The sequence below is a fragment of the Lethenteron reissneri genome, chromosome 32 (assembly GCF_015708825.2).
Source record: "Lethenteron reissneri isolate LAM-NWPU_2019-01 chromosome 32, ASM1570882v1, whole genome shotgun sequence".
Lineage (NCBI taxonomy): Eukaryota > Metazoa > Chordata > Hyperoartia > Petromyzontiformes > Petromyzontidae > Lethenteron > Lethenteron reissneri.
Genome location: NC_083810.1, coordinates 8,807,486 through 8,833,994, shown reverse-complemented (window position 1 = coordinate 8,833,994; position 26,509 = coordinate 8,807,486). Strand labels below are relative to the sequence as shown.

The 26,509-nt window shown below is 53.7% G+C and overlaps 1 protein-coding gene across 1 annotated transcript in view; it reads right to left on the bottom strand.

The window, feature by feature from the left end:
- The window catches only part of MYCBP2 (MYC binding protein 2), a 121,312-nt gene that overhangs the window by 21,651 nt on the left and 73,152 nt on the right, over positions 1-26,509 (bottom strand). Inside the window, 24 exon segments of the mRNA XM_061563890.1 lie at positions 1,912-2,304; positions 3,126-3,206; positions 4,427-4,516; positions 4,659-4,985; positions 5,280-5,345; positions 5,657-5,908; positions 6,310-6,463; positions 7,421-7,581; positions 8,212-8,358; positions 9,348-9,550; positions 10,029-10,186; positions 11,297-11,473; positions 11,805-12,037; positions 12,281-12,450; positions 12,797-15,094; positions 15,977-16,153; positions 18,190-18,297; positions 18,847-18,979; positions 21,855-22,016; positions 22,764-22,823; positions 24,249-24,389; positions 24,882-24,998; positions 25,160-25,260; positions 26,339-26,454. Of these exon segments, the coding sequence (XP_061419874.1) occupies positions 1,912-2,304; positions 3,126-3,206; positions 4,427-4,516; positions 4,659-4,985; positions 5,280-5,345; positions 5,657-5,908; positions 6,310-6,463; positions 7,421-7,581; positions 8,212-8,358; positions 9,348-9,550; positions 10,029-10,186; positions 11,297-11,473; positions 11,805-12,037; positions 12,281-12,450; positions 12,797-15,094; positions 15,977-16,153; positions 18,190-18,297; positions 18,847-18,979; positions 21,855-22,016; positions 22,764-22,823; positions 24,249-24,389; positions 24,882-24,998; positions 25,160-25,260; positions 26,339-26,454 (6,025 nt within the window).

Below are 26,509 nucleotides of genomic sequence, written 5' to 3'. Positions count from 1 at the left end.
TGCCTGCAATCAGCTGTCAATGAACTTGGCCAAACATCCCGATGCAGGATAATCTTGAAAACAATTCTTAAGACTCAGTGAGGCTTTTATGGATAAATTAAGGGCATTACTATTTTTACCTTGTCACATTGTTACAAATTTGCAATATTCAAATGTGTATTGTCGGTGGGGGAAATACTAATGAAATACAACATCACTTTTGCAAAGGGACAGCAGCGTTCATTAGTGCAGGGGCAATTGGAATTATAATTAGCGAGTGGGAAAAAAAACCATGTAATATATAAAAAATAATGTTTCGAATTAAAAACCTTGTAAATTAGTAGCAATTAACCGTCCAGGAGAGACGGTGCGGAACGGGTGTTCGGGTCACACCATCAGAAACGGCGTCCGGATCGTATCGCGGTTAACGTAGTAGAGGCGCAGCAGATAGGGCTCAGGAGGGTCCTAATGACCGTGTTTGAGCTGTTTTGCTGACACCGTTGAGGTCCTGGGCTTAAATCTGGGTTTCAGCCGCCTGTGATTGAACGAGGCTCTCCAGTGGCAGTGAGTTCATGGCCTCTGCCCGTTTACCAATAACTGCGCAAAAAAAAAAAATCCCCATTAAATGAATTCACGTTTGCCATGTAATTTGTCAAACTGCAACCACAGGGACTCGTAATTGTTGCAGGATAAAAGGTGTGCTTCTAGTGGGGATATGAGGGCCAATTGAGTGGCCTTTAGAAATACGTTCTGTGATATCTTCTGGGAGCCGCCGTCTGACACAGGGTGGTTAAAACACCGGTAGCCGCAAGGGCTCTTAATACGAATTTATTCATCAATAATCTCAAGTTAAGAAACTTGCACCTATGTTTCAACTGCGGCACCGCGGCCGCTGGAGAATCGATACGGCGACCGCTGGAGGGCAAGTCCGTTGTGCTCACCGTTACTCCACGATAGTCGGCGAGATATTTCTACCCTAGTTACTTTCATTTATTGTGTTTTTTTGTCTTCATTTTGTCACGCAGTTAACTGGTGTGATGCAGGAGAATCAAATGAGAGAAACAGCATTGTTCGGGTGCAGCAAGTAGCGCAGGCGACGGGCGAGCGCGGCCGTTCCCACATCCAAGGCACTGGCGTGGCGCCGGGGACGAACCGGGATAGACGGGGAGGGTGGCAAGATTTACGCGGCATGAAACGGTGCTAAGGAGGATGAAAGATATCGCTGCAGCCACCGCCGTTACGGTTGCTTTATTTACAGGACGCACCACTCACGATCCTTACACGGAGGCAGCCACTGGCAGAAGGCACCTTATTACGTCATTTTATGGCAAAGATCCGCACTGGATCTGGGAACGTGGCCAAACAAATTTTCTTTTCTCGGCTGGGATTATGGTGTAAGCCTTCGGTTTTACGATGTGCAATGTAGGCATGGACCGGAATAAACACATACACACACGAAGCTATATCCCAGCTTTTAGACTGATTAATCTTTTAGACAAGGGCTGTTATTGAGTACCAATTGCGGAAAATGGAAAAATATATAGATCTTCAATTTAGCTTCGGATTGAAGGAGACTAGGTGTTGTTAGAACGGATCTATTTGGGCTGATGCGGCATACGAGCGGTGGTGTGGTAGCACTCATGCCTGCCAAAGCACAACAAGACAAATATCCCCCAGAAAGCCTTGACGTATTTTGGGACAAGTGCTGTGAGTACCTATGAAGGCCGACACGGCACATGACGGGGTGGGTGGCCACCACCATGCCTGACCCCCTTTGTCTTTTGAGGCGACCTAAGGCGATGTTCAGGACCAGTTCATATAATTGTCACTGGTGTTGGCGGCCGTGAGCGGGGAATTGAACTGGGGTCGCCGGGTTTGTAGCGCAGTGCAGCTCACCAGACCACTGCGCTGCACATATGCGCTGGCACTCACCTGCCGCTGCACCCTGGGTGACGCCGTGTGAAGCAGCGAGAATAGATCCTGTAGGAGCGTCGCCTGCTGCGCCAGGTACGTGCGTCCCACGTTGGAGCCACTGAGTGCCAGCACCATGGAGAGCAGCTCGAAGCAGTAGGCGTCTGTGGCGGCCTCCCCTCCGGCCTCCCTGGCGCCGCTGGGCCCGCCAGGAGACGGCACGGCGGGCGGAGGGAGAGCCGGCAGGGCCGAGGCGCCGGCGGCCGCGGATGAGGAGGAGGAGGGGACAGCGGCGGCGCCGGCTGGCGTGAGCGGGCGGGCGTTGGCATTGTCTCGGCTGGAGATTGCAGTCTCCCACTCCTCCCGCACGCGCGTCGTCTCGGTTCGGATGGCCTGCACTATGTGCGCGCACACCTGGGGAAATTGGGGGGTCAGGTGTGCTGCGGTCGGGTGTAACGCGGCATTCGGGCATCACGTCACGGTGATTTCCGCGTATTCGGCAAGCACGCAGGTGGAATTACGTAATTATTGAAATTGGTAGCCGGGTGGATCAGAGGTCAGAGCGCTGAGCTGGAACAGTCGATACCATAGATTCGAATCCGGCTTTCAGCCACCTGTGATTGAAATGGGTTCTCAAGTCACCAATTAATGTTCATATATATAAAATATGACTTAATTAAATTAATTTAACCACTGAGGATTAAAGTATCGGTTTGACTGTCACATGATGTACGTTACTCTCAGTGGCAGAGCAGGAGTAGTGCTGCCTTCTGCTGTGGTGATCGTGAATGGGTCTCAGCGGTAGCTCTGTGACATCTACCTCCACACAGCATTATATAAAGCAGTTGCACTGCTCTGTGAGTGTTCCAAATGGGTATTTCATCTCCTGCCATTTCACCAAAAGCGCAATAACATTGGAGAAAAAGGACATTTCTTCCCCATCAATTAAAAGTGAACAAATGTCTTAATTCTGCATCATAGTCCTAATTGGTTGGTGTACGATGCCAAGTAAAAAAAAAATCACTTTATGATTACATTACTGATTACCCACATCTTTATAAAGTGTCTGAAATGTACTTCCAAAATCATGGAGTGGTCCATTTGCATGATTTCGGTGGAGAGGGTGGGGGCGGAGTAGGGGTGGTGGTGGAACAATTCACCAACTCCGTCCACCTATTGCTGACCAGGAGGCTGACATTGTGAGCGATGGGTCACGTTACGAGGCCCCCACCCACCTGCTTCTGGAGGTTGGTGAGCTTGCTGCGGCTGAAGATGATGCCAACCATATGCTCTTTGAGGTCTGCGTCAGACTTGGCCTTGTGACGATGACAACAAAAAACAGGAGGGGCAGTCACATTCGTTCGTTCAATCACCCGCGTCTGAACATCGGTCGCAAATGTGGCAGTGTTTTGGGAAGTGTTATCAATCCCTTGGCTAGTTTTCAGCACTCGGGCTGCTGATCTTCCAGTGATCTATCGCACGTAATCTCTACTCTATCTCCGTGGTGGTCATCCTCTTCAATAACGACCCACTGTCACTAATTCATAACAATTTCCTGGAGGTGATTATGCCTTCATTCAGCGATGGATTGACAGAGGGCGACACATTACACGTCTATTATTATTCTACGTACATGTTATTTGGACTGATACATTTTTGTCACGATAACTTGTTTCAAACTCATGTGCTTCAAAAACATTGGATTCCCGCACCCTTCCTAGACATTTAATGGCTCACTCCCCCTTGGCGGTGCAATGAATTTTCATAATTCGGTCAATTTGATAAAAATATTAAATTAACATTTCTAATTGTGGTACAAGTGAAATTCATGGAGGATGAAGGTGTTCTCCGAACCAAAAACAAAAGATTTAAAATGGATCGTAAATAATCGATTCTCACGCACGGAATTCAATGGGCGCATCGTCGCGTGAAGAAGATTGGATTTTAATCGACGAGTCGGTGCAACGCCTGCTTAGAAAAACCAAACAACACCTCTGCAGAAAACCCAACCTTCGATAACGATGGTCAACCTGCCAGCGATGACGGGGTACATAACACTGCCTATGCACATCCAGATATCCCGGGGTTCATTTCAGACACCCTTGAGCTCCACAGAGGTGGGATAGAATAGGTAAGGGGAGGGGGTGTGGATGGGAGGGGGGGGTGGTGGTGGTTAGGGTCGTCTTCTCGTGTACAGCAGGGTGATTCGCAGCGTTCAGCGTTAATGTCGAGGCTGGTGAGCGGGTTTGAGGGTTGCCAGGGCGGGTGATGATGTGAATGGCTGTGAATGCGCAAAGCTTCGGGCGTTGTTGGGCAATGAGTTGCATGGTTTGGAGTTGATAGCCACAGTGACAATGTGGAGGGGGGAAGGGGCTGCCTCTCATCTTTCCACTCGTGTAAGCGGTCGCCGAACCTTTCGTGCGATGTTCGGGTGCGATTCAGTGCAAACCACATCGGCGTGTAAGGCGATTCTCCCCCCCTCTCTCTCTGTGTGTGCCATTTCCGCAGAGCTGTTAGTCCACGCTAAATGTGGTACCTTGTCATCAGAGTCCGGCGACGACAGCAGCAGCTTCTCCTCCTGCTCGGGCGTGGACTCGCTGTCCCCGGAGATCAACTTGCCGAACACCTGCGGGAGGGAGTGGGAGCAGAGCAGAGACGGCCGGCGCGGTGAGGTTAACGGTCGCTCCAGAACGAGAAAAATCGACCAAACACGGGGGGGGGGGGGGGGGGGGGGGGGGGGGGGGAGGGGGGAGTGCACCGCCGCTCACCTGCGAGGTGATGAGCCGGAACACGCGCAGCGTCTCGGCCTCGCAGTTCCTCTGCTGGGCGGCGGCGGCGGCCGACATGGGCGCCGGCTGACGGGCGCTCTCGCCCTCCCTCCAGCCAAGCACCTTCACCTGCCGCACCCTCAGGGTGTTCTCGGGGCCGCGCAGCTCCACGCGCACCACCGCCGGGCCTCCGCCACCCACCGGAGGAGCCGCGGCCACCGCGCCAAGGATGGCGGCGGCGCCGGCGGCCAGGGGCGGCGCTTCGGGTCGCAGGGAGCACGGCAGCTCGCAGCCGACCCAGCCCATGTGGCGGGAGTCCAACTCGACCTGGGAACGGTGTGGGGTAGCATGAAGTAGGTGATGTCACGCCGTTGTTTATGGCAAGGCAGATTAATTTACCTCCTAACTGGGAAAGCGTCAGCGAGTCCCAAGATTGAATTTTATAAGTTGTCCTGCAACATTGAGATATTTGGTCAGCTCCGTAAAAGGGCATTTGGCTTCTTGTGAAAAGAGACTGGGGAAAACCCCCTCAAAACGTCGTACTAACAGATTCAAGGATCCACAGCTATACTGGCCATTTCATGCCCACCTCGAAGCCCACGCCTCTCACATGTGTCTTACCTGCTTTAGTTTCGTGAGCTCCTCGATTGTAGGCCCGGCCAGGAATGACACAGAGCTCACTCGGTTCTGTGGGTCGTCAACAAAGACAGGATGAGCACGAACGAGAAATCAGAGGGAACACGAACACCAATTATAACAGGGTCTACACAACCCCAGAGCGGTATCACAAATGAGAGGGCTTGAAGATTCGGAAGTCTATTTATTTTAATGATTTCTTCAAATACTGTATCTCTATTTATCTTAATCCCCAAATCCAGTTTGCTCCAACTACAGGAGGACAGAGAAACCAGGACCCAATGAGCCCCACAGGGAGTCGGCAGGCCCTCCCCCCCCACCCCCCCTCCCTCCACCCCTCTCTCCCTCCCAAAATGCCGCACCCCGATGTCCCGCGAGTTGTCCACGTGCACGTAGAAGGCACGTGCGTGCAGCCCTTTGCTGCCGCCAGCACCAACGCCGCCGCCACCGCACAGCGCGGTGATGCTCTTGGTCTTGTTGCGGTCCTCGTCGCCCGACTCCCAGAACGTCTCCGTTGAGCCGTCGGTGAGGCTGCCCGTCATGGCCGGCCGGCTCGACGCCTTGATCTCCAAGGACGACGTCAGGTCGCGCAGCAGTGACACCACGCACTGGTCCTGCCGGCGGAACAGCGGGAGCGCCGTAAGTTGGCGAGTGAAGCGAGAGCGGCGACCGCATGCATATGCGTCGAGCAGTTGTCTACGTATGGTGCGAAAGAAGTTAAACGTACATATACATAAACGGGTGCAAGTATGTGGTAATGGTGAAGAAGTGACTCTAGCAACACCGAGCAGAGCGCCCGAGCGGCTAAAACGCAGCAAGGTGGCAGAGGGGGCAACACAGTTGGCGCATCGGCAAGTCCTAACACCTGGATCTGTCCGGTGACCTCTTGTAAGCGAGCATTCGACCCTTCACGCGGCCTCAAAGCACACTCAGCTTGGCACAAGTGCCGTGGCGACGTCACCATCAGTGGCGAATGATGGCCGGTGTTGTTGTTGTGCGTGAGCGAGTGCCTCACCGGCCCTGGCAGGTCTCCCGCCTGCGCGCTGGCGTTGAAGCTGTCGTCACCGTCGCCCTCGTCTGACTTGGACAGGATGTTGTTAATATGGTGGAACACGTTGCTGTGGTGCAGGAACTGGTGGTCTGACTGGCGGAACTTGAGGCTCCAGCACCTGGGAAACGGAGGTCAAAGTTCGTTAAAGACCACGGGCCAATTGCAGAGAAATAATTGTGACAGGCAACGCGCTGATTTTCTCTGCAGTATGATTGCCTCTCTGAAATTACTTCGGACACCGTTTCTGAACAGCGACATCTAACGTGGTCGCATTTAGACGCTAATTGTACACAAATTGTTTTGTAACTAATGGGCAACCTGGTACGCAAATGGCAGTGTGATGGATTTGTATCCAGCCAAGGAACATTCTTCACTTCTGTGACCGTTATCTTTCTGTCATCCTCACTCCAAAGGATTCAGAATTCCGATCCGGAGGGTAGGACTGGTATCAGAGGTCGGAGTGGTGAGCTGTCACCGCTGAGGCTTTGAATCCAGGTGTCAACCACCTGTGATTAAACCAGATTCTCAAGTATAGCAAGGTGATGATCAAAGCCACAAATGACTGTACAGTCACATTTAATTTGATTCCAATCTTAATTTGGCTAAAATCCAGCGCTGAGAATTAAACGCATCGGTTTGACTGCCACGCGACGAACATTACTCTCAGTGGCGAAAGCGGGTGGGAAAGTGATTCCCCATGCTGTCTGTAATGGATCACTTTGAAGGGATCTCAGAAGTCGTTGTGCGACACAGCAGTAGCTGGATATATATGCATCTAATATAACCACAGCTTTGCTACAAGAAACGCATCCTTACTTTACATTAGCAGGGCAGAACACAATTTATGAAGCAAGAACTCTTAGGATACCGGCACACGTGACCTTGCTCCCAAGGGGTGTGCTTAAAGCCACCATCTACTGGGCCCACTTCTATTCTTTAACACGGAGGGCTGCACTACAATGCATGAGAACTGGAGAGAGAGAGATCCTTTATCTTGTGCGTGATCTGGACAAGGTTTTAAACAAAACAGGCATCGGGCAGAACGGCAAGGAGTGACGTGGGAGCGCGATAGAACCTGAGCGCCATTTGCTGGAGGGCGCTGCCGGCAGGAAGTGACATCATGAGGTCCGACACGGTTTGCAGCAGGCGGTGGAACGCCTGCGGGAGCGGGTGGGCAGACTCGCCCGCGATCACGATGTCCGATAGCGGGTGCTCGCAAACGCGCGAGTCTCTCTCCTGCGCAGAGGGCACGTGCAGGGGTAGTGTTTATGGACGCCACTCGTTGCTGCTGATATTGCTGAGCTCTCGTCATTTCCAGTGGAGGCGCGACAATGCACACATATGCCAATTCTAGGGCTTGTGGCACATGTAATGAATCGCGTTCGTAAGAATCATTGTTTTCAATGCATAATCATTAAGAACTGTGCTTTAATTGACATTATTCTGACTTAATCGGTCTTGTCCAGACAATGGTTAGTGCAGTTTCAAGTGAAATATCACGAGTTAAAAAAACTTATGTCACGTGACAATTTAATTTGTTTGGCAATGTCGGGTGGTGGAGGGACTTACGACACAAGTTTGACCAGATAAATTACATGGTCTAACCCAAAAAACTATTATGAATCATACCAGCTGCAGAATCCTACGTTAACAATAAGGCAATACATAACAGTTTATCAATCCACCGCTGGATGAAGGCATTCTCACGCAGTGTTATTTGACCATACTTCACCAACCCAGTTGGTGTGGGTTGCTGGAGTACGTGGGTTGGGAGGGGTGCTCCCAGAACTGAGTAAATCTGTGTTTTGCGAGTGTGTACGTACACGTCCTGTCCACGCGCGTCGGTGCGTGCCCGGCAGCCCGTACCTGCTCTCCGCCCTCCCTCCTTTTGTTGTCGTCCTCCTCTTCCTCCTCGGGCTCACTCTGCGCCGGCGTCAGCGACGACACGAAGTGCCACAGGATGTCGTGCAGCGATGTGGTTTGAATCACGTTGCACAGCAGCCAGTTGAAGGCCTAAAGAGTAGGAGTTGGCAACCAAAACAAGAGTCAATCTTTTTGGAATTCGGTAAAAAAAAACCAATATGTTAAGAGCCGCAATGCACATGAATACAATGGTCTAATAAATGTCACAAAACAGTACTTGATGAGCCACATGCGGCTCCGCAGCTGCGGGTTGCCCACCCTTGCCCATGGTAAACTGGACTTCCATGGTCAGGGGTCGGAAACCAAAATAACAAGAAGAGCCACATTTTTTTCAAATTTCAAGAGCCGCACTGCAGTCCTTAAAGAAAAGCCGCAGGCGGCTCCTGAGCCGCAGGTTGCCGAAGCCTCAGACAGGGTTGTGACCGGCAGTCAAAGCAGACACACTGCGGAGGCTTTCGCGGCTGCGCTGTCGAGGAGCCCTCCGACGCGTCTTTGGGGCTGTTGTTTGGCACAATATCCGACGTTTCGCTCCACATGCTGGGAGCTTCTTCAGGAACTTAAAAAGGTCGGGGATCATGCCTAGCAAGACGTGGGTGCAACCCGAAAACTCATCATCGATCGTGGACCACTAAAGAGGGCAGGGAAACTAGTCCCCCCATGTTACTTTAATCACTGGGTAATAATGATAATAATAAATGATCCTTTGCATTTATAACGCGATGAAATTCCTCTGCAATAAAAAGTGTAAAAAAATTAGGAGGATCTAAAATAGTAATGTCATCCGACAGGTGCTCTCCACTGCATACCAACAGAGAAAATTATCAATAATGTTTTATATAGATTGCCCTTTATGCCAGTGAGTTTTTAGGTGTGTTGTTGTGACCTGCAGTGCGGTGGGGTTGAACAGTGTGAATGAGAAAAAGCAGTCGGTGAACCAAACAAAAAAGCGACAAGGAGGCGAACGACTACTGGCGAGTCTTGGATGCGCTCTCCTTCGACCGCGACTCTCTCTTTCTCTCGTTCCCCTCCGTGTCGACTGCGTCTCCATTGCAGGGGCCATCATGCCGGGCCTCTCCTACCTCCATGGCGAACGTGCGGCACGCAGACTTGCGCAGGGCGTGTTTCATGGCGGCCTCCAACGCGTCCAGGCTGTGTCGCTGCACCACGAACGTGAGCACGGGGCACGTGAATGCCCGCTCGCCCTTCCCCGCGGCGCGCCGGGCCTGCACCAGCCTCGCCAGCTCCGGCGACGGGTGCCGCAGCAGCGAGGAACCTCCCTCGCCTGCGCCGTCCGGAACGGCACGACAAACCAAAAAAAAGACACACGATGAAAATCCCACCTGCTTGCCAGCGGTACGATCAAATTGTGAGAACATTCGGTGCTCGTGCCGTTCTTCCGTAGCAAGGCCATTGATTGGGATTACGCGTGGCAATCATCGCCCCCCCCCCCTACTGGCAGACTAGTCACCGTATGCCATACAGGGGGGTTGAACTTTTTAAACGTTTGAGAATGTGAGAACTCACTCCACTTGAGAACCTTGTTTAATCACAAATCAGTGTGGGTGGGTCTCTGACCCACGTGAGCCATTGGTGACCGGGATCATACCATCAGCTCGCTCCACTTGCGTACCAGGCTTAATGGTGGAGCGGCTAAAACCTGTGGTGCCGACTCAGTGTCTGGAACCCCGGGCCACCCAGTCACTTCACTTCCAAGAGGATTTTCCATGGGGGGGCGATGGAGCGGGGCGGTGGGGCCTCACCAGTGTCCCCGCTGTTGACCCGGCGTCGCGCCATGGCCTTGACCTTGGCGGCCCCCGAGTTGGGCTGCTTGTCATACTCGGAAGCCACAACGGAGTAGGAGCGCTGGAACACGACGCGCTTCCCCCCGTCCACCTCGCCGATGGGACTCGTCTCTAGGCTGCACGACACACACACACAGACACAAAGTCAATGGTTCCCCCGGTAGCTCATACAGGGTGTGGAGGCAAGTGCTGTTTTCAAGATCCTATTAAGGGCGGAACGGCACATGATGGGGTGGGTGGATAGCACCACGCCCGGCCGCCTTTGTCTCCTTAGTGGCGATGTTTACACACCGCCCCCCAGGTACTAATTTGAGGTCGAGTCCACCTAGGTGAGGCCCAGGACCAGTTCAGATAATCATCACTTGGTGTTGGCCGTGAGCGCAAATCGAATCAGGTTTTCCGGGTTCGTAGCATAGCGCACTAACCGCTCCATCAGCTGTACGACACGCACACACAAAGTCAATGGATCCCCATATAGTTCACACAGGCTGTTGAGGCAAGTGCTGTTAGCAAGAACCTATGAAGGCCGGAAAGGCACATGAGGGGGTGGGTGGCCAACACCACACCGGGCCGCCTTTGTCACAACCAATGTTGATGTTCAGACACTGCGCTCATGTAAGGCTGAGGCTAAGGTCCGGCTCAGGGATTCGTCGCCGATGTTGGCTGTGAGCGGGATTTGAAAGTCTGGTCACCGGGCTCGTAGCGTAGAGAACTAGCCACCGCATTACTGCTCCCCACGCATGTATGTACGGCTGCGCACACAAGCACGGATGCAGATGAATGAATATTTCCTGGGTCGCTAGTAGACCGGAGTAGCTGGCGCATGACTAACAGCCACAGCCAGAGAGAGAGGCACAGGCATGGTGACTCACTGAGGCGCGCGCACACGCAGATGTGCCACCGCAGATGTGCCACGGCAGATATGTGCACAAGCTATCGTAACCTCCACGCTGGCAAACCGACGAAAACCAGAGACCCACTGACCAATAATGAAAGTTGGCTTGGACAGGATACGTTGACACGAGGCTCAATGGCCGGTGGTCAAGACTCACGACGTAGTGGCAGGGAAACAATAGAACATGCCCGAGAGATCGGAGATCGACGACGAGATCATCTCGTGCACAGGTGCCAGGCGGATTGTCCCCATTGGGAGACCACGGATAGGCGGCGGACGGCTTGGAGTGGCGTTCGCCCCAACAGCGGATTGCTCGAAGCTGTTCTCTTACCTGGGCGGCAGGGACTTGAGGTTGGTGGTCTCATCGGGCTGGTGTGCGGTGAGCGGGCTCACGCCGGGCGTGACAGAGATGTAGGGCACAGTGACGGACGTGGAGCGCAAGAAGCGCACCTCGTCCGCGTACAGCGTGGGGTCCTGATCCCTGACCAGAACCTCCGCCTGCTGCTGCCTGCTGGTGCACGCCACGCCACGTTCAGGCCACGCCACCCCAGGCAGAGCAGGGTTCAAGCCACACCACAATCAGGTTGTGTCGTGTCACGGACACTCCAGGTCATGCCAGGTCAAGCAATGCAACAGTCGGTCCAAACTGTAAATGTGTGCGAGTCTACACAATACCAATTTGGTTTATGTGGCATCTAAACGCGACCGGCATCTCCCGGGCTACCTCCCCCATGCCATCCCCCCCTCCCTCCCCCCCTCCTTCCCTCCCTCCCTCCTTCCCTTCCACCTCCCCCGCACTTCCCGCCACCCTCCCCCAGCAAACAGGACAGTGCGCTCACCTGGCCAGCGTCTGCAGGTAGAGGCAGCCTAGTCTGGCGCTCAGCTGCAGGTCGCTGGAGCCCGGCGTCTGCACGTGTGGCTTCTGCGGGTAGTAGGTGGGGCTGCCCGTCTCGGCCGAGCTGGCCAGCGCCAGCAGGAACAGGGCATTGGTGCGCATCACCTGTTGCGCCTCCATCGGGGGGAGGGACCGCGTCGTGCGGGACTGCGACGACTTCTTCTTGGCTCGCTTCACCTGCATTGTGCGCGACGGAAGGCGGCGTTGTGGGGTGGGGGGTGTGACCGGCGTCTCCGAATGAGCATTTGAAACGACAACTCTGCGTACGAATTACGCACGACGACGACGTATTTTTCCGCGCAGCTTGAGTTTGCGTGGCGAGTGGGAAGGTGAAGAGGTGAGCAGATGGACAGGTGAGCAGGCGACTGGATGAACAGGTGAGTGGATGAACAAGCGAGTCGACAAGAGGCCATCTCTCACCTTGTCCTTCGACGCCACTTGCCGCTCGCGTAAGTATTTCTCTCGGCAGCGGTCGCAGATCAGGTACCAAGTGCTGCCACCCATTCCACCGTCGCCACAGTTGCCAGCCCAGCCACCGCAGAAGTTGCCGCTGCTGTTGTAGCCCTGACCGCCAGCGTAACGCCCGCAGCCTGCGCAGGTGAGCAGTGTGGGTGCGTAGTGGTTAGCGTGCTGCACTACGAACCTGGCGACCCGGATTCGATTCCAGCTCCCAGCCAGTGATAATTCTCTGAACCAGTCCTGGGCCACCCCTAGGTCAACTCAGACTGAAATAAGTACCTGGTGGGATGTGTAAGCATCACCACAAGGTGGACAAAGGCGACCAGGTGTTACCCACCCACTCCCCTATGTGCCATTGGTGCTTTCTAACAGCACTGCCCTCCAATAGTCTGTTAAATGCTATACGGGGGATCTTTGTCCTTGTACGATCGTGTGTGTATGTGGATCGTGGTGTCGAGGACCATATGGAGGACTCACCCGGATGAGCCTGCCGCATGTGGTAGGTGACCGGGTACGGGTAGAGCCCCCCACAGAGGTCGCACACCGTGTCCTTCTCCTGCCCTCCACCCGCCGGCGGGACCCCCGCCACCCCAAGTGCAAACTGCGCCAGGTCGCCAAAGTAGTTCCCCCCTCGCACCCTCCCTCCACCGGCGGCCCCCAGCCCCACCGCCCCTCCGACGGCGCCCCCCGCCGCCCCGCCCGCCAGCCCCCCCTCTGCCTTGTCCTTCTTCTTCTTCTCCTTCTTGGAGCGCTCCTTCTCGCGCCCCGAATCCTTGCGCCGCAGCAGGAAGGCGCCGGCGCCCGGGCTGGGCAAGATGAGATTCTGGGCGGTGGCGCGGGTGACGGCGCGCGACACGTCCTCCCAGAACGCCACCAGGTGCTGCAGCGTGAGCGGCAGTGCAGAGCGGGCGCGGGAGGCGCCGACGCCGGTGCCGCCGGAGCCGCCGCAACAGCCGCCGGCTTCGTCGGACGACGACGATGCCGCGGGCGCGTCGGGGTCGTCCTCGCTGGGGCCGCCCTCGCGCAGCATGGACAGTACCTGGTTCTTGTTGATGGCACCGGGCGGCGGCATGTTGACCACGCGGAACGTGGAGATGTCCAGCGAGTGCCGGTTCTTGAGTTTGGCCTCCCGCTCCGACTCGGCCGAACCCGTCGCGACCGCGTCTTCGCCGCCGCCGTCCTCCAACTGCCGCTGCCCTGGCGGTGCCGGCGCGGCCCTGCCCGGCACCGTCACCACGCCCTCCTTGGCGAGCGCCGGGTTGAACTTAAGGTAGGAGGCGCAGGCCATGGCGTCGTGCACGATGCCCTCGTGCCAGAGGAAGGCGGCGAACACAGTGCGGGCACACTCCGCCACCGACGGCGACATCGCCTCCTTGGCTGGTCGACTCGACGCGCGTTCCCCGGCTTTCCCGGCACCGGCCCCACCTCCTCCGCTGCTGCCGGTACTGCCGCCACCGCTGCCGCCACTGCTGCCGGATTTGTCCTTCTTTACTCGCGCAAAACGGCAAGGGCTCTTCCGCCCCGTCTTGGGCGACAGCCGGGTGTCGAGTTCTACTTTTGCCGGCGCTTTGCCGATGCTGAAGTGAACGCGCGGAGCCGAGTCCGAATCCTCGTCGCTTTTCAGTTGCTGCAGTGAGCAAGGTCCCTCGGCCGACGCCGCCACCGCCACCGCCAAATCCTCCGCGCCATTGGCGGCCACCCTGGCGTCAGATGCCTGCTTCTTACGTCCGTCGGGAGACCGCCCAGCGCCGGTCGACAGTGCGCTGGACGTACACACGGCCACGATCTCGCTGCGCAGGTTCTCCTGCACCACGTGTGCCGACGGCTTTGAGCCACCTGCGTCCACGCCGCCGGCACCATCTGCCCCGTTGGCCGAGGGCCTCGAACGCGGCGATGCCGTGCGGCCGGGCCTGAAGGCGTCGGCGGCAGGGCCGGCGCGCTTGCCCTTGCCGTCCTTGCCTTCGCTCGTGTCCACCAGCGCGTAAGAGTCAGACTTGGAGCGCTCGCGCGTCGGCTCGTGCTTCACTTTGAGCGACGCGCCGTTCTTCCCCGCGCCGCCGCCACCACCGGCACCGCCGCCGCTCTTCTCCCGCGATGGGGACGAGCGCGGCGACTGTTCCGACAGCGCCGCTGCCACAGTCTTCACGGCCGCGCTCGTTGACCGTGCCGGCTGCTCCGCCGCACCCGTCGGCGCCACGGCCGCCAATGCAGCCGCTGCTTTCGAGTTGACGGCTCCGCCGGAGGCAGCGGCCGGCGATTTGGCGTGCCCCGGGCTGGCGGGTCGTGCCGCCGCGTCTCCCGGCGGCTGCTTGCCCGGTGCCGGGCTCGCCGGCCGCGCCTGCTCCGACGCCGGCAACGTCTTGGACGCGCCGGGGCTCGGCGAGCGACCGCCGTGCGCCGACGCCAGCGCCTTCACCTTGGGCGACGCGGACCTCCCGCCGCTCGGCACGGGCGACTCCGGGCGGAAGACGACGGGCGAGGCGGGGCGGCGGGGCGACTCCGACTTAGGCGCGACGTGCGAGTTGTGGTTGGGCGAGAGGGAGCGGCCGTGGTGCGACTCGGAACGCAGTTTGGCGGCGTCGGACTTGAGGAGGAGGGACTCGGCGGCCGTGCGGGGCGAGGGGTCGCCGCTCTTGGAGGACGCCCGGCCCGAGCGGCTCTCGGTTCGCGACGACTTGGCGTCCGACTTGATGCGGTGGGAGGCGGTGTCGGTGCGCGGGAAGTGCAGGGCTCCGCCGAACGCCGGCTCCACCGCCTGCAGGATGTCCTTGCCACCTTTGGGGTTGGGCCACGGTTATGGTTAGCGAACACAGGCATATTCACAGGTGAAGCATGGTCTTTCGTTTTTGAAATCACTGTTGTTTAGAGGTGGCCGGGGGCGGCATAGAGGACGGACCGCCCCGCCGGCACGGCTGAGATCCTGGGTTCGGTGCCGGTTTTCAGGCCAGCATCTCGGTGGCGATGGTTCAATTTTTTCAACAACGCGTTACGAGCCCCTTGAGCCACGCGACCACCTCTCGTGGTCACGACCTCGCGCGTTGCAATCGTACATTGGACACTTTGTCGTAACGCGCACGAAAGCCCCGGTTCGGAAAACGCTGCGACGGTGAATTGACAGCGGCGCCCCAGCCTCAACATGGAAAACAAAACGGCGACCGCAAGGAGAAGTGAGGAGGACAGAGGAAAGGATCGGATGTGCAAGATTGTGGAGAATCACTCTGGGCTGTGCTGGGCACGATGAGGATTGTGCCACAGCTCACTGCACTGAGGCTTAACTCAGGAAGGATGCAGCAATGGTGAAGTAGTTTGTGCGCAGAGTTACGAACCCAGCAACCTGAATTTAATTCCCAGCCGACTCCCAACCATCCCAAACGCGCATTGACCAGCGTGGTGAAGTATGACCAGCCAACCACAATGACTTACACAATGTGGGGAGGGGTCTTCACCCAGCAGCGTTTTTACAAAGTCCTGGTCCCATTTTATAAACAAAGCAAATGCACGGAAATAAATAATGTCACTGCTATGTCACTGGAATGCATCGGACCGTGGCAATTAATATGTTTTCTCACTTTCACAAGCCGACAGTGAACCACCCTGTGTGGTGGTGGTGGTGGTTGGGGGCAAGGAGGGAGGGAGCGAGGTGGGTGTGGCGTGCACCTGTGGGGTTGGGACTCAGGAGGGCCTGCCCGAACACAAAGGGGCCGTGCGCGAGGGAGAAGGGGGGAGCAAGGGGAGCCGGCGGGGGCCTGCCTGGTGGCCCGCACGCACCGCCGCCCCCCGGCAGGAAGGGTCGGGCCTGCGTTGCGGCCTCCAGCACGCCACTAACGTGCTCCCCTACACTCGCCAGCAGCACAACAACAACAACAAAAATCAAAAAGGAGACCAGCACAAAACGTGGTGACGGGGAGGGGGGCAAGCACTGGACAGACACACGAAACACGGGGAGAGGGATGGGTGGGGGGTGGAGAATGCCAACCGAAATGTAACAAAAATAAATTATAGGATCAATAAAACACGCGGAAACATACACGGGGAAAGAGGGAAACGTTAACAAATAATAATGAACAAGGGCCACTTGATTTTACAAATGCCTGAGTCACTGCTACGAAACTAAAATAAGTCTGGAGTAGTAACTGTCACCGTTCGTTTCGGCGTTTGTTTACGACCTAATTTTTTGTGGTTCAAATATTCTTCCGCGGGGCTGATTTTTTTACTTAAAGGAAATCAACGAATGCCAAAAAAAACAAGAGATTGGCAAGGTTATCCTAGGGACAAGCACTTTGTAGATCAACGGGCAAGAGTCCGCAATGGACGCTGGGAAACAGCCCCAGCCGCCCGCCGTGCCAAGCCGAAAGAATCGCCGAGGGTAAAAGATTACGCTTGCCGTGAACGGGTGGGCAAACAGCCATGCAGACGCGAGCGTCGGTGAGGGGCAGCAGCGACGAATAGAGGGGACAAGGTGAGAGTGGCGAGGGCCGAGAGGGGAAAGCGGGCAGGAAGAGGGGGCCGAGGGTGGTCATGCAGGTGGGGCAGCAGTGCCTGCGCACACGTCAGGGTTGTGGGTAGCTCGGGTAGGTGCACCTCATGATGCTTCAGCAGTGCAGCGTGAACCGGGGCAGCCGGGGGAAGGGATTGTGGGTAAGGAAGAAATTGTGGGGGAGCCCTAAACAGGTGCACGTCATTCCGCGCGAGTGCAGTGTGACGACCTCCACACCCCCACCCCCACAGCTCCAACTCCCCACCCACCCCCGGTACAACCTCACAGCAGGCTTTTTAGCAGCTTAATGAGCCCAGGCAAGCGAGAGGGTGCCGCGTGAAGGGTCTTGCTCTCCCTCTTTGTTAGACATCAAATGCTCATGTATACAGACTGTGGATTCATTCTGAAGTATGGCGCTGAGTCTGTTTGTACTGTGTAGAGCAGCAATACAATTGTAAAGACTTTCAATCAATATCACTCAGAGCCATTTGTCAATCCACAGGCGCTCATTAACAGTGTTTGGCAAAACGTTCTTCAAGGCTACAACGGGGGATCTTTTAGTCTTTGTCTCTGCGGTATCTTTCCCGCATATGCGCGTTTCCAGAGTTGAAATGGTACGCTTGAAGGCTTGCTCTCACTCGCTGCACATCGTTTCTCCCTGCTGGGCACATCAAGGAAGCATCGGCCACCCGACGATCACTCTCAACAACGGTGGCCTTAGCGCAAACGAACTACACAGCGAGAGCCAATCCCCAGCTTATGGCGGCATGAAAAATAAAAGTAGAGGTAGCAGGAGAAACTGAAAGCAAAGCTGCAGTGCCGCGAGTTTAAAGCCACGAGACGCACGAGAAGCTGGACCGGTGTGAAATGTAGAATTGGCATTGCGCACAGCCAAACCATTCGAAGCACGAACAACTCGACATTACTTTTGGGGATACTTAGAGTAAATTTGTGGGGGTGCTCACAGGTCGAATTAAAAACGCACAAATTGAGGTGCAGTTCAAGCAGCGCAGGAAACCACAAACAAACAGGAGACCAAACCGGTGGAAACAATTGCCCAAGCTCTGTGGCCCAACATTATGAAACCTGGGTCAGTGTAAAAAAAACCCATGCATGCGAGGGGGTGACCCTTAATCCCCATAAAGATGGAACACAGCTGGAAATAAATCCACTTGCTGTACGGCCATGACGATGACCGCGATGCCCACGGCTAGAGTTTGTGCGATGCACCAACCCCTGCCACCACAGGCGCTGGATTAAGGGCGTGCACGCCACCACCGCCCGGAAAATGTCATCAGCCGTGTCGCAATCCGTCGCCGGCCGTCGTTCAAGAGGACGAAAGTGGAGGGGCTCGCGTTTCATTCGTGGGCCATGCGGCTCGTCGCGTACACACCCAGCATGAAGTCGAAGCCCTGCAGGTTCCCGTCCGCCCCGTTCATGGCGGAGACGGGCACCGGGAAGGGACGCCCCATGGGGGCCTTCACGCCATCTGGGCTCTCGTCTGTGGCACAAAACAAAACATCGCCTTGCGTAAACCGGGGGACCATCTTACCTTGGGGACAAGTTCGTGTGCGAGTATGTAAACCGAGTGCCATCTTAGCTCGGGGAGAAGTTCTTGGAGGAGTAGGTACATTGGGTGGCCCATCTTAGCTGAAAAGTGTGGGACACTGCTGAAGAGCGTGGGACTCTGCTGAAGAGCATCGGACAACGATGCAGAGCACGGGATACTGATGAAGAACGCGGGATACTGATGAAGAGTATGGGACACTGCTGCAGAGCGCGGGACACTGCTGCAGAGCGCAGGACACTGCTAATGAGCGCGGGACACTGACGGACAGAGCGGGATACAGATTAAGAGTGTGGGACACCGCTGATGAGCGTGGGATATTGATGAAGAGTATGGGACACTGCTGCAGAGCGCAGGACACGCTAATGAGCGCGGGATACTGATGGAGAGAGCGGGATACCAATTAAGAGTGTGGGACACCACTGATGAGCGTGGAATATTGATGAAGAGCGTGGTACACGAGCAGGAGGAAGAGGTGGTCACCTTCCGGATGCTTGAGGTAGTACATGCCGCTGCGGTCACGCGCCAGTGACCAGGCCTCGCCCTCGTCGCCGTCGCAGTATTCCACCATGCTGCTCCGCTCCAGCTGCACCCACAGCCCCTCGCTGTTGCTCACCTGCATACACGCACATACACACACCACGAACACTTATTTATACGGGTACGTGTACCCACGCACGCAAAGACAGGCACACACATGTACATAGGTACGTGTAAAACACACAGGCACATGCACAAAGCCACAGGAGTCACGCACGTGTACATAGGTACCGTACTTTAACACAGGCACACGTACCCACAGGCATGCAGTCACACAAGCAGGCATGTGCAATACAAAGACAAAAATTCCTTGTATAGCCTTCCAAGACTTCGGGGCAAGTGCTGTAAGCGAGCACTTATGAAGGCCGACAGGGGGTGGGGTGGCCAGCACCATGTCCGGTCGACTTTGTCTCCGCACGAAGCTTACAGACGGACATACACAAGCATGCAGGCACACACTTTATGACAACAAAAAACATGTGACCGACACAGAAGATTCAACAACTCTGCGATTCAGTGACCTGTTACAATTGGGGGGCCATGATTTGATACACACACAGCGATAATTTTTTTGTCATTTTCAGGCGCAGGTGGCATATTGTAATGATATTTCATCAACAATGACGCCACATCATAACATCAAAACTCGGGAAATTGTATAGGTTGGTATTGGTGCACATGCACCTCCGTGTCTATGAATGCGAAACTTCATGTGAATAAGAAACTCAATTAATCACGTGGATCACAACTCCCAGGTGTTCTCTCCTCCCCAGTGTAAAACGGCGACTTCCAACTCTCAAATGAGTCAATCTCATATCCTTACAGTGGTATGAATCGATAAATATATACACACAAAAACACATGAAATAAATATGAACATGATAATATATTAATATCATGAACTAAATTATATATAAATCCAGAAGATTATCATGCTTTGAATCCATAAAATAAAATGGTATTAAATATTAAAGAAAATCAATATTTGATCATTTTATAAATATATTGTAATAATAATAATACGTATAAAGACATTTGGAGGAGGAGAAGCTGCAACAGTATGAATAGAAATTCAAGCGGGTTGAAAAGAACTGACTGGCACGCACACTTCTACGTGATGATTGCGAACATAAACACGAATATTTAATCGACCCGCCGATTAATGGTTATTTTTCCACAATCAATGGCTTGCATGTATGTTGAACCTATTTCGCACCGTACGTAGCCAACCGTCCTAATCGGAGGCTTTCAGACGACCCCAAAACTTCTGCGTAACCAATGCCTTGCGCGTACGTAGAAAAAAATGTATATTAACAAAATGTAACTACAATTATTCGAGTTAAATCTCAATTATTTTTGGAATGAATTACATAACAGAAAAACGGAACTATTTGGGACACGCGGCCAGAATGTAAACAGGAGATGGAGCACTGCCGCCTTAGGGGTAATTTAAGCAGTAAATCACTTAGAAGTTTAACTATGTATGTACGTACGCTGAACTTCTATCACACCCTACATGGGCAACTGTGCTAATTAGAGGTCCGGGCGGGAAAAAATAACAAACATAAAGGTCTCGTATTACCACGTAGGCTTTCGCAAACCATTATTATTTATAATAACGTTTTTTGGGTTAGATCCCGTAAATGTAAATGTCCCGTAAACCCACCTCCACCCGACAAAGCCAATCACAGCAAGGTTTGTCACGTGAACAAAACGTGTCAATTAGTTCCTTCTTCAGCACAACGGTATGTTGGAGAGTAAACCCACAACATTTACAATTCGAGTTAATAATGCTTTGCTGGCGATTACAACCAGTTCTAGATTTGAAGCTTTCGTGACTGCAAGGATTCATACTCTTAGTTCTTTCGGTAAAGTCACGTAGGTAAAAAAATGAAATTAAAATTAATAAAAATAAAACAATTAACATCATGATGCAGCAAATCTGGCTGTGACGGTCCCACCTGATGACGGAGACTTGTGTTGCCTCCGAAACGTCGTGATTTTTATTGTTTTATTTTTATTAATTTTAATTTAATTTTTTACCTACGTGACTTTACCGAAAGAACTAAGAGTATGATTACAACCAGCTTCATCGGGCAAATTTCCGGAATTGTGAAGGAGTCTATTTCCGGTCTTTGAAGTTTGACTCCAATCCAAGGAGCACCGATTAGAGCCACAAAATGTGAACGTGAAAATAAGAGAAAAGGTTCAAGGAAAGAGAACGGCACAATTATTCATCCATTAAATTAATCATTGTTGAATTACTCGCGACTGAATCAATTAGTTTGTTATCCTTCAAGACATGCAGGGGGTAATTAAGAAAACATCTGGAAGCTGAAAATTAAGTCTTCTACTTTCACTTGGTTGATTGACACAAGCAGAACAAATTTTACCATCGTGTCTATAAAATGAGGCCTTGTATTAGAAAGAATAAAAAAATTACTGACATTGACAGTCCCCCGACATGTGGTGTACATTTAATTTAAATTTGATTTCATAAAAACCATGGAGCACACCGTGCACGTGTTTGCGTGTTAACCCACACGTGCTTGCGTATGCGTACATTCATGTTTGACAGTGTGCGAGTTTGGCTCTATTCCGATGTGCTGTGTTCATGCATTGAGTGTATTAATGAGAGCGATAGAGTAGCGGCCAGCATGCTGCGCTCCAAACCTGGTGACCCGAGTTCAATTTCCGCTCACGGTTAACACCAGTGACAATTATCTGAACTCGTCCTGGGCCTCCCCCTAGGTCGTCTCAGCCTTAAATGAGGATCTGGTGCAGTGTTTAGTAAACCTCGCCACTGGGAGACATGGTGCTGGTCACTCACCCCTTCTCTGCCGTGCCGGCCTTAAAAGGTGCTCGCTAACAGTATTTACCCCAACAGTCTGATAAAGGCCGCATAGGGGATCTTTGTCTTTGTGTCTGTGTAACCGTGGCGGCGTCCCCACCTCGCCGAGTGCCTTTATCTTGTTGCCGAGCAGCAGCGTGCCGATGGGGATGCCGCGCATGCTGGGCCGGCTCCGCACGTTGTGGCCGGACGTGCCGGTGCGAATCACCACGTAGAAGCCGGGCCCACCATGCAGCCGCGACGACCGCTCCTTGGCTCCCACCTGGTCACATCGGGAACACCGCCCACGTGTGCCACGGGGTTCGCTCGTGTGCCATGGGTTTCACTGTCCGCCAACACCAACCACACTCCGGGTACGTGATAGGGCAGCTATCGAGTCTGCAGGCGGTGAAACTGTGCCTGGACCCATGAGTCGGAGGGGCAACAGAAGCCACGTTACAAAGAGGGGGGGATAAATTGCACAGGGGAGCTCTGCGCCCCCCCCCATTTAATTCCTTGCACCAGAGCCCATATCCCATTTCGGCCAAAAGAACCCACCACGCTTGTCCACTGAACCATGGCCCACTGCCATATGCACTTCAGGGGCCACGATGAGAGGTGGGCACCCCGGTTGGCACGCTACGAACCCTGACGTGAATTTGAGTTTGATTCCTGGCAACAGCGAATATCGGTGACGAGTGATATCTGTCCGCGTCGTGGCTCTCCCTCCTCCCCCCTCTTCACCCACCCGCTCTGACCGATGTAGTGAAGTATGTTCAAATAACCCCTATGACCGACACGGCATGGGGGAGGCAGTGGATTTGACAAAAGGCTGTAATTTATTTATCAATAAAGTCATAACGGATGGGATCAGTCCATGAGACGCAATGTGGTGTATGTATGTTGAACTTCTTTCGCACCGTACATAGCCAACCGTGCTAATCGACCTGTCCACATGGCTAGCAATCTTATAAAATGACACACTGCACGTGCCTGATAATGTGTCCACACACGTCCCACGTGACCTCACCTCTGAGAGACGCCTCCCCACAGCCTCCTTCAGGAGACCCTCGTAGATGGACTTGGGCTCCTGCTGTTGGGAGGGGGTTTGGAGGTCGACAGGCGGACGGGAAACAAGCGAACACGATCTCACCATGTGTTTGACAGCCGCCCGAGTGTGCTTTGGGGCCGTCCATAAATGACGTCACGCGATTTTGGACGATTTTTGACCGCTGCCCCCCCACCCCCTCGTCACACGGCGTCACAAAAAGTCAGACCCCCCATTAAATATGACGTCACAAAGCTCTGCCCCCCCTCCCCAAACCATATTTCCATTTTGAAAATAAAACATGCTTCAAATCATATTCTTGGTTATTTCGGTAAAGTCACGTAGAAGGGAAACAATAAAATAAGAAAAATATAAAACAATTATTTTATTGTTTCCCTTCTACGTGACTTTACCGAAAGAACCAAGAATAGGAATCCCTGCAGTCATGAAAGCTTTAAATCAAAATTTATGCTTCAACTCGCTTTAAACTATTGTCATTGTCGTGCGTATTTAATGTGGCGCTGCACTCTGATGTTGTAGGAGAAAACATTTATTAATTAAGTAGAACGTGTTGTCTATATTTATTTAAAGTTGCGCATTTTGATGTGACGTCATATTTCTCAACCACCCTCCCCTCGTCACACATCGTCACAAATGTCTGACCCCCACCCCCCCTAGGTACGTGACGTCATGTATGAACGGCCCCTTTGTGTACAGTATCGTCGAAGTTACGGAAAGGATCTCGTTAGCCGCTGTGATTAAGGACTTAAGACAGTGTACTAGAGTCTGTTTGGCTCATTTGGTTAAGCTAGGGGTAGGACTAAAGTCTGCGTGGGTAACATGGCTATGGCTAGTAATAGTTTCAAGTTGGTGTGATCTCAGTATGAAGCAGGGCTACAGCTTCGTTGCAGAACATGATCTGTCCTTCAATAGGCCCCATTAGGATTCCCCGTGACGCACTGGCGCTGCGCCCTCGGTGTGCCACGGGTTTGCCTGGGGCTCGTTGTTGTGTCCGGTTGCTCTGTCTCAGGCCCTCTCTCCAATCTCCCATGATTTCCCTGCCCTGACACATCCAAGATCAAAAAGTCTTCATGGCCAAAGCTAATGACAGCACCCACACCCCATTGCCAACGCTTCCTACCCTCCACCAAATCCAGCAGCTGCTGCGCAGTCGACGCGGGACCTTCAAGATCGGCCCGAGCAGTATCCCACTATGTGGACTTAGGTCTTCCACTTGGTCGCCAGAATCGTGGAGACCACTCCAATTGCTGTCTAGATATCCGGCTCTCACCCATTCTTAAAATGTGTCCCACCCAGTATGACTGCCTTTGGCCCGATCGTACCTTCTACCACAATGTCAAGCATTTGGCAATTCTACTCAAATTCAGAATCGCTATCAACTGCACTTTCGGTTTCGCTGGCTACTTCCGCGTTTACGGCGTCACCACCGTAACGCCGGACGCTGACCTCCAGAGGCGCCAGCAGATTGCGTCCCAGGTGCTGGTTGAAGGAAAGGCACCACGCCTCGGGGTTGCCGTTCACGTTGGAGACGTACTTGCGCACCATCTCGTCGCTCAGACGCAGCCACACGCCATCGTCATTGTGAACCTACCCGACGCGGCGCGACACGACGCGCAAACATGATCATTTCATTTTCGTCCATTAAAAAATTATATATATTTCGTTTAGCGAAACACGTGCAGGTGTCTCAATCGCAACAACAGAGGGGCTGAAGCGCTGAGTACAAATTATGTAGAGAACAAATCCTAAACGAATGAAAAACAATACAAATGAGGGGCTAAAACCGAGACAATTGAATCATGACCTCAAATTGTAACAAGTCTCTTTATTTTACCTGTGGAAACTGAACAAAGTTCTGCTTATATATATATTTAACCCATAATGCACCAAAACAACATGTAATGGGGTTTGTAAACAATCGTTGGTTGTACGCTGTCAAAAATTCTGCTTCCATCACCACGTTTCACGCTGTACCCCCCCCACCAGCCTCTTGAACCACCCCCCGCCTCACCCCAACTCCCCCACCACCTGTGAGCCCGGTACGGGAGGACGTGAGGACATGAGGATGCGAGGACGAACCTCGTCGATGAAGGTGATGGTGGCGTTGACTTTGACGATCCCGATCTGCTCGCTTTGCAGGGATGGGTGACTCCGCACGCGGAGGCCGGCGCTGTCCCTCATCGAAAACCTGCGCACCTACAAGACCCCCCCATCACCATTGTAATTATCACCATCATCGTATTTATATATACATATATATAAAAAAAACAGTTGCTGATCGCAGGCACCAAAGGACCCGAAACGTCACCGCGAGCGTCACGAGCAGCAGCTGCGTTGCCCTGTGGCGCGGTGATTACCTTGCTGGGCTGGTGCTCTGGTTTGGGTCGGGGCTGCTGCGAGGCGTGGGGTGGCATCATCCCTTTGGGTGGCTCCTTCACCTCCACCTCCAGCCCAGCATCTTGGCAACGGAAGCGACGCACGCGCGCACACGTGAGTAAAACATGCAAAGATCCCCCCCGTGTCACCTGCACAGTTGTTGAGGCAAGTGCTGTTGACAGAAAGTACCCATGAAAGGCCAGCACGACGCACGAGAATGGGTTGTAGTCTACGTAGCGGCACCTCGCCCCTGCAGTTGTCTCCCAGTGTTAATGTTTACACATACCGCACCAGGTACTCATTTAAGGCTCAGTCGACTTGGCAGAGGCCCAGGACAGGTTCAAATATTCACCACTGATATGTTACCTGTGAGTTAGAATTGAACGCAGGCTGCCAGGTCCGTAGCGCAGTGCGCTACTACACTACCGCTCCCCACGCTAACCACTCCCTACATACGCATGCACACAAACTCGCCCACGCACGCATGCACACGTACATGTGGGTGCTCATTCACTTTCAGAGACACGTGTATGCACGCGTGTCTGCTGATGAACAAAAGTGCCCTTGTACACACATACGTACACGTGTGCACGTAGACACACACGCAGGCATTCGTACACTCGCATATACACAATTTGGTTGCTCGTTTTGGGCCTTTGGGCGTGTGCTCAGAAACTGTGTTGAGAAAACAAAACACACACGTACACACAAAGATCCCCGTATAGCCTTTAGCACTGCTGGGGCAAGTAATGTTAGCGAGCTGCTATGAAGGCTGGCACGGCACACGAGGGGGTGGGTGACCGGCACCACGCCCGGCCGCCTTTGTCTCCCCGGTGGCGATGTTTCCACCTTGCACCAGGTACTCATTTGAGGCGTGCACATAAGATATGTATATACACACACCCTTTAATCAAAACAAATGTTTCAGTAGTTTATTCACTGTGCTACGAGCACGGTGACCCAGGTTTGATTCCTGACCACGTCTAACGCCAGCGGCGGATGATATCTGAACCGATCCTGGTGCCCGCCCTCTGTATGACCGATACAGCGCAGGAATTCCTTCTGAATCACCGGTGGATTGATAAAGGGATGTAAATAATCTTTTTTTTTGTTACACTCACAAGTGAACAAACTTCACCATTCCCAGTGGAAACGTTTACCTGTCTCGGTGCCGTCGATGGTGACGTGGATGCGGTAAGCGCCAACGGCACCCGGGGTCCAGTTGGCGCTGTACGTGCCGTCGTTGTTGACGCGCACCAGCATGTTCTCGCTCGGCCTGCCCGTAAAAATCAGAGGCGTCACCACAACACGATTCCCGGGCGGATTTTTAC